At 42.8% G+C, this 13322-nt stretch overlaps 1 protein-coding gene across 2 annotated transcripts in view; it reads right to left on the bottom strand.

The window, feature by feature from the left end:
- Positions 1-4100: 4100 nt before the first annotated feature.
- LOC310938941 (transforming growth factor beta-1-induced transcript 1 protein-like) overlaps positions 4101-13322 on the bottom strand; it is a 47378-nt gene continuing 38156 nt past the window's right edge. For both annotated transcript variants that reach the window (XM_083903593.1, XM_083903594.1), the window contains exon 11: positions 4101-5188. In XM_083903593.1, coding sequence (XP_083759719.1) covers positions 4922-5188 — 267 coding nt within the window. In that variant the 3' untranslated portion in view covers positions 4101-4921. The remainder of the gene's footprint in view (positions 5189-13322) is intronic.

Raw genomic sequence — 13322 nt, 5'->3', positions numbered from 1 at the left:
GTGAAGTAAGTAGTTTATAGTGCCATCTAGAGGAGAGGCTGAAATTTACAACAAAGAACTGCTCCTCTGCTCACCTCCTCCCTTCCCTGAGTGCTACGGTGTCCGCAGCCAGTCAAATGTCGTCCTCGTTGTCTTTCTCGGTGTCAGCAGATGAGGTTCGTGAGGCGAGGGAGAGGGCGAGCTGCCGCGGCCGTAGGGGAGGAAGCGGAGAGAGTGGAGGCGGGACTTCCGCTACAAGTAAAGCGACGCTTGATTTGTTCTCTCGCGTTTGTCCTTACAGGCTCAGGTAGAAACATGGCGTCTCGCTGCTAACAGTGGCAATGCAACCGCGGCCCGCGACCATGTTAATTTACATTACTTTTTGAAACACTACAAAAATTAAACAAAAAATATTATACAGCGACTAGACAATGCAGGAGCACATATAATGTATAAAAAAGTGGATTCTGGGTTATATAAACCCATAAAGACTACACAGTGTCCCTTTAAATCAATAGAGGATGACCTCCTACGATGGAATTCTCTACCTATATCACTTATGGGGAGAGTTGCCACTATAAAAATGAAGATTTTACCAAAAATCAATTACGTCTTCTCAATGATCCCCACCCAACCTTCACCAAGTTGGTTTAAATCACTAGACTCTGCCACAACTAAATTCCTCTGGAAAAACAAACCAGCACGCATTAGCTTAAAAATCCTCCAAAAAGCCAAAGCCTATGGGGGTCTGGAACTTCCAAACTTCCACAATTACTTTCTAGCAAATAAGCTTCAGTATGTCCAAAAATGGATTAAACCCAACCCACTGGACAGCCTGTGGCTCGACATAGAAGAAACACTCTGCAAAGAAATTAAAATCTCTGATCTGCCATTTATAGGCACAACCATCAAACGGCACCAGTGCTTTAAAAGCATAAATATAAATACTTCCCTGTCAGCCTGGTGGGAATTTATTAAACTCACTGGGTCCTCACATGTCCCATGTAAATTTACCCCAATCTGGAATAATCCAGACATCCTGCAGAATAAAAGAACATTAAAACTAAAATCATGGCAAGAAAAGGGAATAAGACACCTAGAACAATATGGCATCAACAGCAACACATCTTTTGAATATATACAAATTAAATCTGTAATTCAGACAAGGTTTAAAACTAGTAAATTAGACCTAGAATTACCGCCAATGACCAACAATTCTTAAAACTTATATATCCAAAAATTATGTCTAAAATATATACACTATTAACAGAAAACGATAGCACAATTTATCTACCAACCACTAAATGGGAGGCAGACCCATTTAGACCCTCCTCTATCAGCCCAGACGAAAATTTCTGGCTACAAATATCCTCTAATACATTCAAAATGATAAAAAATCCAGGCCTACAACTAATACAATACAAAATACTACACAGAATACACTACACAGGACAAAGGATGTTCAGAATGGATTTCTCACAATCAAATACCTGTACAAACTGCAACGAGAACACAGTAGACAGCTACATGCATGCTATATGGCTATGCACACCTGTGTATAACTTCTGGTGTAGGGTATGTGAGGACCTCTCAGCATATGGACACAAATAAATCACACATACTAGTCACTAGCCTAAGCATCGCCAAAAAAACTATCCTCCTGAATTGGATAAATAAGAAACATTTAAGCTTAGACAAATTCAGAAATCTAACATCAGATCACATCTCCATGGAGAGAATGTCTGCCTCTATAAAAAACCAATCGGCTGACTTTGACTTAACCTGAGCCCCACTAATTGACTATATCTCTTAGAGCAGGTGGGTGACGGTGCCTTGGCTGGTCAGTCTGCTGTGCTGTGAGTCGGTGGCCGGAGGTGCGGGGTGTCGCCTGGTGATCTGTGGGGTTTGGTGGCCCTGTGTCTGCTGTCCCCTGGTGGCTGTGGGTCAGTCTGTCAGTCAGGAAGCTGGCATCCTGCGGGAGGGTTGCTCTTGCCCACCTCAATACCCCTCTAGGATGCATACACCTCCCCACATACATTTAGGGCACTGGGGGGAGGAATGGTGGGGCTGAGGGGAGTTGGAACCACCACATGGTGGGACCACTCTCCACGGCCCCTGACGATCTGCCGCTCTCCCCCCTAATTTTATCGCACCATAGACAACAGGGTCTGGTGGGTGAGGGAGCAAGTTGATGTCCACTGTCCGCCAGCAGTGCCATGCCTTCGTGCCTCCGTGCCATGCCTTCCCCCTCCATTTTAATTTCACAGTAGTTTGCAACATACCATATATTCCATACCCCATATCACACACATGCACACACACACTCACCACCAAGTCATCCCTGGAGGACAGGGGCTGGGGGTTGGGCATGAGTACTCTCCTGGTTACCCGACCCCTGCTCACTCCTCGGTCGAGTTGGGGGCTGGCTGTTTGGGTGGGGGGCGGCTACAGCGGCTTGGGGGTGTCGCTAGATGTGGGGGGACTGGGTCACCTACGCTCGGCTGTGGGGGACTGGGGGGCATTGCTGCTGTCCATCACGGCGCACCTCCCGGAAGGTGCGGTGGTGGGTGGCTGACTGCTTACCCGGCGGGGGGTGGCGATGGGCAACGGCACTCTTGGATGTTTGGTGGGGACCCTGGCTGGGTCGCAGCGGGGTCAGACATGGCGGCTCCTCGTACCTCTGCCCCCGCCTATGCTTGGGAGCTCTGCCCTGGACTGGCTTGGGGGCCTTCCCGTCTTCCGTCTTCGGGGATCCCCTGGCTCGGGGTCCTGTGTCGGCCTCTACCTGCCCCTCCTGGGGATGGGGGACGTGCGGTTGGTCTCTGGTTGTTAGCGGGGGTGGCTGTGGCGGGCTCTGCCCCGCTTTCCCGGTGGGCGGCCTGGGGGGCTCAGCCCTGCCGGTGGTGGGTCTGTTTATTACCTTAATTGTTTAAGGTAATACAAAACTTGCCCTGCTCGAGAGACTTGCCCTGCGCACAGCAAATCTGCTTAACACCACAGGGCACGTAGTCAACCATACTACATGTCCCAGGTACTGGGCAGGACAGGTTAGAAAAAACCTGTCCTGTTTGTTTACATGCACCTACTTCTGAGTTGTCCTGCACTGATATCACAATTGTGACACTGTTATAGCCCCCCTTTGTGTGCCTTATTCAACCATCGATCAATTGGTCGTAAATATGAGGTAGACATTTTTCCAAAAATATTCTTCATATTATCAGTATTAAGATCTATTAAAATGTGAATAACTTCAAGAGCTGGTACTGCTGGTACTTAATGATTGCTTGAAATGAGTTATATGATTTTCAATATCGAGATTTTCTAGAAAGAGAAACTACTAAAGCCTCGCTCAGCCCATGTCTGCTGCAAAAGATGTTCATACTGTTGTGATCCAGCCTCACACGGGGCACCAATTATGTTGTGATCCACCCTCACACAGGGCACCATTATGTTTTGATCAACAATAGTGGCAATTATTTGATTGATAAAAATAAAATTAATAAAACATTCATTCATTCATTTTAATAATTAATTAACTTTAGATAGTGGCACCAACCTGAAATCATGGAAAAGACAATCAATCTATGCCTTTAAAATCAGTCTAAATAATCACTGTAATTGACTATATCAATGATATCCCAATTGAACAGTAATGAAAGTATGAACCCGAGCACTGACCCTCTCAACCCCTGTTTGTCACAATATTCATGTACAAAAGACACAGACCATTCCTTTAAGTGATCAAAAGTAGTAAAATAGTAAAGCATAATGATAATTTAGTAATTTGAATTAATAAATCATACTTGCTGAAGCTAAAATCACACAAGCTATCTACAACATAAACCCCAGTGTGTGTGTGTGTACAAGAGCAACAAGAGCAGCAACAAGAGAGAGAAGAATGTGCGTCTTTTTGTTTTATATGGTTGCCAGTCGAGGGGCCATAAAACAGAGACGGCCAATGAGATTTAAAAGACCCTAGTAGCTAGGGCTGGGCGATATGACCAGGAAATGTTTCAAATCATCACATAAGTTGTATATATTCTTCTAAGTATCATCACAACATGAAACAGCAAAACAAGTTCTGTTCTCCTTTATTTTATTTATTCTTTGGATTATCTTTTGGCAAACTGAAGAGCTGTAGTGAAAGAATAATGATGAAGCACATTTTATACATATTTTAACATATATGGCAGACAATATATTAATGCATTTGCTGTGACACTTAATATAAAGCAAATTTAAATAAAGGGCATTTCCTTGCTCAACAGCACATCAGCACTTCTTTCATTGAATAATTATTGTTACACTGTTTTCTACCTTTGGCAAAATAACACATTTTTCAATATTCAATCTGAATCAAGACAGTATTCAAAAGATTCACATACATGAGTAAACCATTATGTGTCCAATCAATAGCAGAGATATATTTTAAGCTGCCAGTCTCAATACAGTCTACGCTTTGTCTCATAATCAGAAATTAGTTGGGGACCCATCCCACTCCCACCCCCAATCTCTCTGTATTGATTATAACTATTCTTGAAATCATGAAATGCTGTGTTTCCATGATAGTACAGTTCCGTTTGGTACAGTACGATACAGTTTGGAATAGTAAAGCCCTGGACATACGTTTACTTGGTAAGCGTTTTTTAGCTTTGTCTGATGGTCGTGTAGCCTGACTGTCGTGAGTGGAGCATTCCAGCTCAACTCTGACCCCAAGGAAAGGATGCTAAACAATGGAACGGTCGGGGCTGGTTATTTTGGTACTATTCCTAATGGAGACGCAAAAAAACCTCCCGTTCTGTAAAAAACTGAACTGTTCCATTCAGTGGAAACATGGCTGACCAGCTCCACCCTCATTCCTGCAGTCAAAGAAACAAACAAAAAAAACACTAACAGCTTCTCTGACCCTGAGGATGGGGGAGGGCAAAGTCCTGCTGAGTCCTCAGCCAAACAGTTTGATGAAGCATGGGTGACAGTAGGGCTTGTTCTCCTGCTCCTTGAAGCAGCCCTTGCTCAGCGGCTTAAGGCAAAAGTGGCACACCAGGTGGTGGGGGTGGAATTTGGCCCCCATGGCAGTGATGCAGCGGCCCAGGATTGGCTGCTGACAGGCTTGGCACACACTTCCGCGAGACTGATGGTAGTGGGCCTCACACAACGGCTTCCCCTCGTGTTCAAAGAAGCTACCATTAACAAAGGGGCTGTAGCACTCCTGCAGAAAGAGAGAGGCATGCAGGTTTTCGTGTTTCCATCACAGCACACTAAAACAACTCTACCCAATGTCTGATTTTGAAAAATACCAAGTAGTGGGCTGTGGGCTTTCAATCAATATACTAAAATATACTATTTTTTAAAAAATATATAAATCTGAAATAGGACTCAAACCTTTCATTGATGATGTAAAAAAGTGATGTTGGTAAAACAAAAAAAAACAAAAAACATTGATATATTGGTCCTCTACAGGCCTTGCTTTTACTGTAGCCTCTTTCACACTAACATTTTGCAAAATATACAGGTTTTTGAATCAGAATACTGTACATCCACTTACAAAAAGTGATTAATAGCATTCCCATTGCCAGTGATTAGTCTCTTCTGTGGTGTGTGTTTCATTGCACTAATCGTTGATTCTTAAAACTCTGGCAAAAACATGTCCCACTAAGAAAAATGCTAATCAAGTAACAGTTCTAATCAGGGAGTCCTTTGCACATATGTAAGGTTATTTTATAGGTTTATTTCATTTGGACAGGAGATAATAATTTCAACTTGATTAAAAAAACAAAAAGTAATAATTGAATTGAATAATATCTTCACCACATGAAAGAGTACCTTGTAATATGTATTAAAAACTACAAACAGTGAGTTTTGAACAATATTTACTATTATTTTTTGGTTGCTCAAAATGTGTACCACTATTCGTCACCACTGTCAGATATTTATAAAAAGCAATACATACATGAAAGAGTACCTTGTAATATGTATTAAAAACTACAAACAGTGAGTTTTGAACAATATTTACTATTATTTTGTGGTTGCTCCAAATGTGTACCACTATTCGTCACCACTCTCAGATATTTATAAAAAGCAATAAAATCTGGCAACTAAAAGGTCAACTACATTCCCGAGGACCCCATTTTCAAACCTTCAGCTCTAATGCATAAAGCTCCTCTGAGTTTGCTATTTTCACTTAAACTTTCTCTTAAACAATGTTTATATTTTTGGACACTGCTTCTGTCACAACCATAACATGCCAACACTGTATCTTTCGTATAAAAAATATTAGATTGGATTATGACATAAATGTATACTTTCTAGCTGGCAACAGAGGGGAAACAAGATGGCTAATGTGAACAACTCATGCTAATCATGTGAAAGAGTAGGTTTTTGTCACCAAAACCTCCAAATAGTCCTCAAAGGAGGCTAAAATATAATTGTTGATCACAATCAATACCAATATAACCGGTAATGTTTCACTAACCTCTTTTAAATTTTTATTTATGTAATTCCCCCTATATTTCTATACTTCAGCTGGCAGCAGCTGGAAGTGGGGATCGCGATGGGATGTTCCATCTCCCCCATCCTCTTCATCATAGCCTTTGAAGTCATCCTGATTGGAGCAAGACAGGTGGTGGGAGGAGCCCGCCTACCCACAGGACGGAAACTCCCCCCACTAAGGAGTTACATGGATGACATCACATGCTTGCTCCAAACGGCCCCATGCACATCCAGACTCATGCGGAGGCTGGATGAGTTGATCGCTTGGGCTAGGATGAAGTTCAAAGCAAGGAAGTCAAGGAGCCTGTCCCTGCGGAAAGGGGTGCGGAACGACAGGGTCACTTTTACCATTGGCAGGGAAAACATTCCACTCATCGCAGATCAGCCCATTCGGAGTCTGGGGAGGCAATATACATCCAGCCTTTCAGACAAGGACATGGGAAAGACCATACTGCAGCAGCTTACAGCAGGCCTGGCTAAAATTGATTCAAGCCAGTTACCCGGAAAGTACAAGGTCTGGTGTTTCAACTTCACACTGTATCCAAGGGTGATGTGGCCGCTGAAGCTGTCCGAAGTGACTTCATCGGCTGTGAGCAAGCTGGAAGCAAAGGCCAACTCATTCATCCGCAAGTGGCTAGGGCTCCCAAGGTGCCAATCATCGGCCAGCCTGTATGGGAACAACACACTCCATCTTCCCTTGAAGTCGATCACCACAGGGTACAGACAGGAGAAGGCGAGGCTGGTAATGGAGCTGAGGGACTCTGCAGATGAGACGGTGAGGGACATGGAAGCCCAAGTGGTGACCGGAAGGAAATGGAGGGCCGAAGTGGAGGTACAGAAGGCAGTGGGCAGGCTGCAGCACCAAGAGATGGTGGGCAGAGTCCAGATGGGGCGTGCTGGCCTTGGATGGGGAGACCAGCCTATAATGTGGTCCAGGGCTAGTAGGAAGCAGAGGAAGGATCTTGTGATCTCTGAGGTGACAAAGATGGCTGAGGAAGAGTACAAGGTTAAGGCAGTGGCGCAGGGGCAGCAGGGACGCTGGACAACGTGGGAGGGGGTGGTGGGTCGGGAGGTGAGCTGGGCAGACTTTTGGAAACTGCCACAGGCTCGACTCAGTTTCCTCCTCAGGGCAACCTATGATACTCTGCCCTCCCCCCGGAACCTCCTGGACCCAGTTTCTTAGGGAAGGGGAAGTGGGGGAAACTGCAAGTAGGAGACCAGCATCCATCCTCCTGTTGCCAGGCATGGTTTGGAAAATGGAGGTGGACTTGGGCAGGCAGCTCCACTTCCCAGGAGAGATCTGCAGCACCACACTAAGGCCCGATATGGTGCTGTGGACCAAGGCGGAGAGGTCTGCGCTACTGGTAGAGCTGACCGTGCCATGGGAGGAGGGGATGGAGGGAGCCCATGAGAGGAAGAGGGCGAAGTATACCGACCTAGTAGCAGAATGCAGGGAGAATGGTTGGAACACACGACTCTTCCCAGTGGAAGTGGGCACCAGGGGATTTGTGGGAAGCTCAACAACTCGCCTACTTAAAGAGCTAGGGCTGAGGGGCAAGGAGCTACACAAAGCCACCAAGGAGCTGGCTGAGGAGGCAGAGAAGGCAAGTTTCTGGCTTTGGCTAAGGAGGCGGGACAAGGCGTGGGGAGTGAGCAACTCCTGAGAAAGGCTAGCTGCGGGGGGTGACTGGGAGACGTCCCTGTTCACTGCCCCGCCACCAGGAGATGTTCCGGGTTAAGGGGCGAAACATTTGTGAATGGTGGTCCCCGGCTGATGACCCCGCAGCTAGCATAATGGGCACCGGTGGAGGTGCGGCAGGCCTAGAGCCAGCAGGTGACAACATCTACCTGTTCAAACCAATTCGATATTACTACCTACCTACATAGCCATTACCAGTTCATGCAAGCAGGACGAGGGAGATATACAACCTGTCTGCTGAAGTCATGGACTTCATAGAGGAGAAACATATACACCATATACTTCCTGATAAAGCTAAATGAATGGTGGAGTGAGAGAAGTTCACATATGAATTATTATTGTTGTTGTGCCAGATGTGTTCTGTGGTATTTATACAGAATGCTTTCAGTATTTTGAAATATTTCCGTTTATGGAAAAGAGACTGCAAGGTGTAGTTCTTCATTTATCTGTTCTTCATACCCAATATACAGTTCATAGTCTAGTTTCCAGAAGAATATGATCTATATTATTTTATGAGTGTGGGGCACTACATGACAGTTATACTAGATTAGATTAGATTTATTTGTCATCGCACAGGAATACAACGAAATTCAATTCACTGACATTCTGGACTCATTAAAAAAGAGGTAGAGGTAGAATAGGTAGAATAATAAATAGTCAATAAAAAATAGATTCTTTTCATCTCATTCACTCGGTACATTCATGTCGTCATACACTATACCATCAACTCGGTGACATTGTATGCATTAAAACATATAAATGTAAAATATATAAAATCCCTAAATTTGCTAAACCGTTCCCTCAGAATAGTAAAATGTTCCCTCAGTTGAACACATAGCTGCCAACTCTCACGCATTGGCTGTGAGACAAACGCAACGGTTCGAAATATATCCCACTCAAGCCACTCGTGATCGATAAGTTATGCCTGCAGAGACTGTGAGGAGAACAATATCGAACTGTCTCTGGTTGAGCCAATACATCCATAAATGATCTTCTGACACCTACATAAAAAATGTGTGGTTAACCACTTCTTCCCTGACCCTCTTTTTGGAGTCCCTGCTCGAAAATGACATGCCCAAACTAAATAGAGCAAACCTCTGCAGTTACAAGCTCTATGTGGATTGTCTTGGTATCAAAATGAAGATAACACTTGTGAGATTCCACCAGAGGTGTAAGTTTCACTGTAGATGCCACTGTCTCTCGCCTAAAAAAATATTGCATTTTAAAGCAAATATCACCTTTAAAATATGCAGTAGGAGCTTAAAAAAAAAATGGAGGTCATATAACAACATGTGGACATGAGCTGTGCAAAGTCTGATGCTGCTGAAATGAAGCAGAGTTAAATAACTACGGTGGCCCAGAGGTGTCAGGACAAATACAAAACGGTAACGGTAACAGATTTTGACAATGCCGCAGTTAGGACCGTGATTATTAGTTTAATTATTAATTACATACTAATTAATATACTAATTATTTTTATTAGGAATAATAACACCGTGTTGAAGTAGTTTTATAACTACAGAGTGTTTCACTCAATATGTTCTGAAGCGGAAGTCTCGAGAGACATTTCATGTTCAGCACGACTCTCGCGCTATTTTCTCAGCAGCGAGTAAGTGCGTAACTTCATTGACAACTAGCGACGCTAACATTTGATGGATATTATCCCCCGCCCCATTACACTCAGTCATGGTGCCACACCACAAAATCACTGTCCACCAATTCAACAGCAAACATCCCGAGAACACAGCAGGGCATAACAACAACACTCAGAACATGCAGACCAAACATCAAACTACAACAATAACAGTTCTGTCAACACATTAGAACCAACTCCCATGAGTCTCTGCGCCATCAGCGCTCACTGTCCGCAACCGGTACCGCTCCCGTCACTACAATATCGGTCCGTGTATGTTTTTTCATTGAAACTAATAAACAAGAAACGGAAATACCACGCTTGTTTCGTTTCTCGTTTTGAACCAAAAACGAGAAAACACATTTTTGTCCGCCGCTTTTTTAGTTTTTGGTTCAAAACGAAAAAACGAAAAACGAGAAAAACCAAATTCAAATAAACGGCCCGATTTTGGTTTTTGCAAATTCCTTTTTTTGTTTTTCGTTTCTTAATTCTCAATATCACGGCAGTGATACCAGAAGCGGAAGTGAGGCGTAAAAACTTCAAAATAAAAGCGTGCTAACTTATTTTCATACATTTGTTACCGTTGTCTTTATACACCCGTATGTAGTACATTTATTTTTGATAAGTGAAGCCATAATAGCTGGTTGTTTGCTTAACAGACAGACAGACAGACATACAGACAGACAGACAGACAGATTGATTGATTGATTGATAAGTGATGTTTATCCTCTCTACCAGTAGGTGGCAGTTTGAGAGTATTTAACTGTGGTCCTGGTTTGCTCATAGCCAGGTTATTGATACAGATGTATTGAATGATTTTGTATAACATCATGTTATGTTTGGTCTTATAATTACGTTGGCCGACAGGGGCAAACGCACTGCAAACCCCAAAACACCAGCAAATGAGAAAACACCGGCAAACAAGAAAACACCGGCAAGTAACAAAACGCCAGCAAGTAACAAAACGCCAGCAAATAGAAAACACCAGCAAATAAGAAAACGCCAGCAAGTAACACAACGCCAGCAAATAAGAAAACACCAGCAAATAAGAAAACGCCAGCAAGTAACAAAACGCCAGCAAGTAACAAAACGCCAGCAAATAGAAAACACCAGCAAATAAGAAAACGCCAGCAAGTAACACAACGCCAGCAAGTAACAAAACGCCAGAAAATAGAAAACACCAGCAAATAAGAAAACACCAGCAAATAAGAAAACGCCAGCAAGTAACACAACGCCAGCAAATAAGAAAACACCAGCAAGTAACAAAATGCCAGCAAGTAACAATACGCCAGCAAATGAGAAAACACCAGCAAGTAACAAAACGCCAGCAAATAACAAAACGCCAGCAAATAACAAAACGCCAGCAAGTAACACAACGCCAGCAAATAACAAAACACCAGCAAGTAACAAAACGCCAGCAAATAAGAAAACACACACCGAAACGACGGGAGTGGTTTGACGGAAGTGATTTTTATCTTAAACAAGAACTAAGGAAGAATATTATAATATAAGTACGTTAGCCTGTCCATATATTGAGCGCCACAGCAGGGAAAACGATCACCACCTAACCGCCTCCCTGGAGCCCCAGAGCGGATACAACAAGCACGACATACACACACCCCCTGGAGCTCCGCTGTTATACTTTTTTCACCGTTTTACACATTTTTCACACTATTAACTAATAAAACCTTGTCAGATATCAATGTTTCTTCCCTTTACTACTACTCACTGTTTATTTGTAAAACTAACTAAACTAAATCTTAAAAATAAAATTTAAAAAATTGTCATGTCATAATTTTACAATAAAGGTTTCTATTTTTTATTGTTTGAACGGTGATTATTGTTGTAAGTTTGTTTGTAAAACTAACTAAACAAAATCTGTCACGCCAGGGTGTTGGTCTCCGTGGCTGCAGCTGGGTACTATCGCAGTGTTGGGTCAAAACTTTTCTTTTTTTACAAACTTTATTTAAACTTTTCCAGTACACATATACACATATACAAAATACCTCAAAGGGAATATAAAATTGCATCTCGTCATTTAGAAAGGATACCTCGAGTGTAACCTTGCCTTTATTGCCTTGTTGTGATTGATTTGTTTTCACTGTTGTATTTATTCTCAACAAAGCCTTGTAGATTTTATTTATTTTATTTTATTTTTGATATAAATAGATCGACGAGATGCAATGTTATATTCCCTTTGAGGGAATATATTATTCCCTTTGTGGCGCTCAATATATGGACAGGCTAACGTACTTTTTATATTCTTCCCTCATTCTTGTTTAAGATAAAAATCACTTCCGTCAAACCACTCCCGTCGTTTCGGTGTGTATATAAAGTTTTTAGAAAAAAAATCCCGTACATTAAACCACTATTATCACGCCAGGGTGTTGTTGTCACGCCAGGGTGTTGGTCTCCGGGGCTGCAGCTGGATGCTACTCCAACACTTCGAGTCAACAGGTTGGTCGAAGACCTGCACGACATCGCCCCCACAGACCCGGAGCACTTACGTTTTGTTACTTGCTGGTGTTTTCTCATTTGCCGGTGTTTTCTTACTTGCCGGTGTTTTCATATTTGCTGGTGTTTTGTTATTTGCTGGCGTTTTGTTACTTGCTGGTGTTTTCTTATTTGCTGGCGTTTTGTTACTTGCTGGCGTTTTGTTACTTGCCGGTGTTTTCTTGTTTGCCGGTGTATTCTCATTTGCTGGTGTTTTGGGGTTTGCAGTGCGTTTGCCCCTGTCGGCCACCGTATATAATACAGCCATTCTCAACATTGGGGTCCCGACCCCAATTTGGGTCACAAGATGATTTCTGGGGGTCGCCAAATCTGGAAAAATATTTTTTTTTAAAGTACTTTTTTGAATGACGACAACCGCTTGTCGTCATTCGAACGCCTGATCAGGGTCGCGAGATGATTTCTGGGGGGTTGTCAAATCATTTTCGAAAAATATATATATATAAAAAAAAAATGTCATTTCCGTTGTGGCTTTTGCATTTGTGTTGTGGCTTTTGTATTTGTGTTGTGGCTTTTGTATTCGTGTTGTGGCTTTTGCATTCGTGTTGTGGCTTTTGCATTCGTGTTGTGGCTTTTGTATTTGTGTTGTGGCTTTTGTATTCGTGTTGTGGCTTTTGTATTTGTGTTGTGGCTTTTGTATTTGTGTTGTGGCTTTTGTATTCGTGTTGTGGCTTTTGTATTCGTGTTGTGGCTTTTGTATTGGTCCTGACACCTCTGGGCCACCGTAAATAACAGAGGTTTTATTAAAGAGATGTCTGGGCGTTCTCACTTTTGGCACAGCTTGGCACCATCTGTGCCATTTGAGATTTCTTAGGTACCAAATTGTTAAAAACCCATTTAATTTTATTTACATGTCACTACAGATCTAAAAAGAGTTTTGACCAAAAAGTTAAAAAAAAAAAAAAAAAAGATAACTCGCTGTAAATCGATGCTTCCTGTGCGGTGCGTAATAACAACTCTGTGGCTCTGTAGCGTCTTCAGTTACGCAACGCCATAGCTCTGGCTTACCTT

The sequence above is a fragment of the Microchirus variegatus genome, assembly GCF_963457635.1.
Source record: "Microchirus variegatus genome assembly, chromosome: 17".
NCBI lineage: Eukaryota > Metazoa > Chordata > Actinopteri > Pleuronectiformes > Soleidae > Microchirus > Microchirus variegatus.
This window is presented reverse-complemented; position numbering and strand designations above follow the sequence as displayed.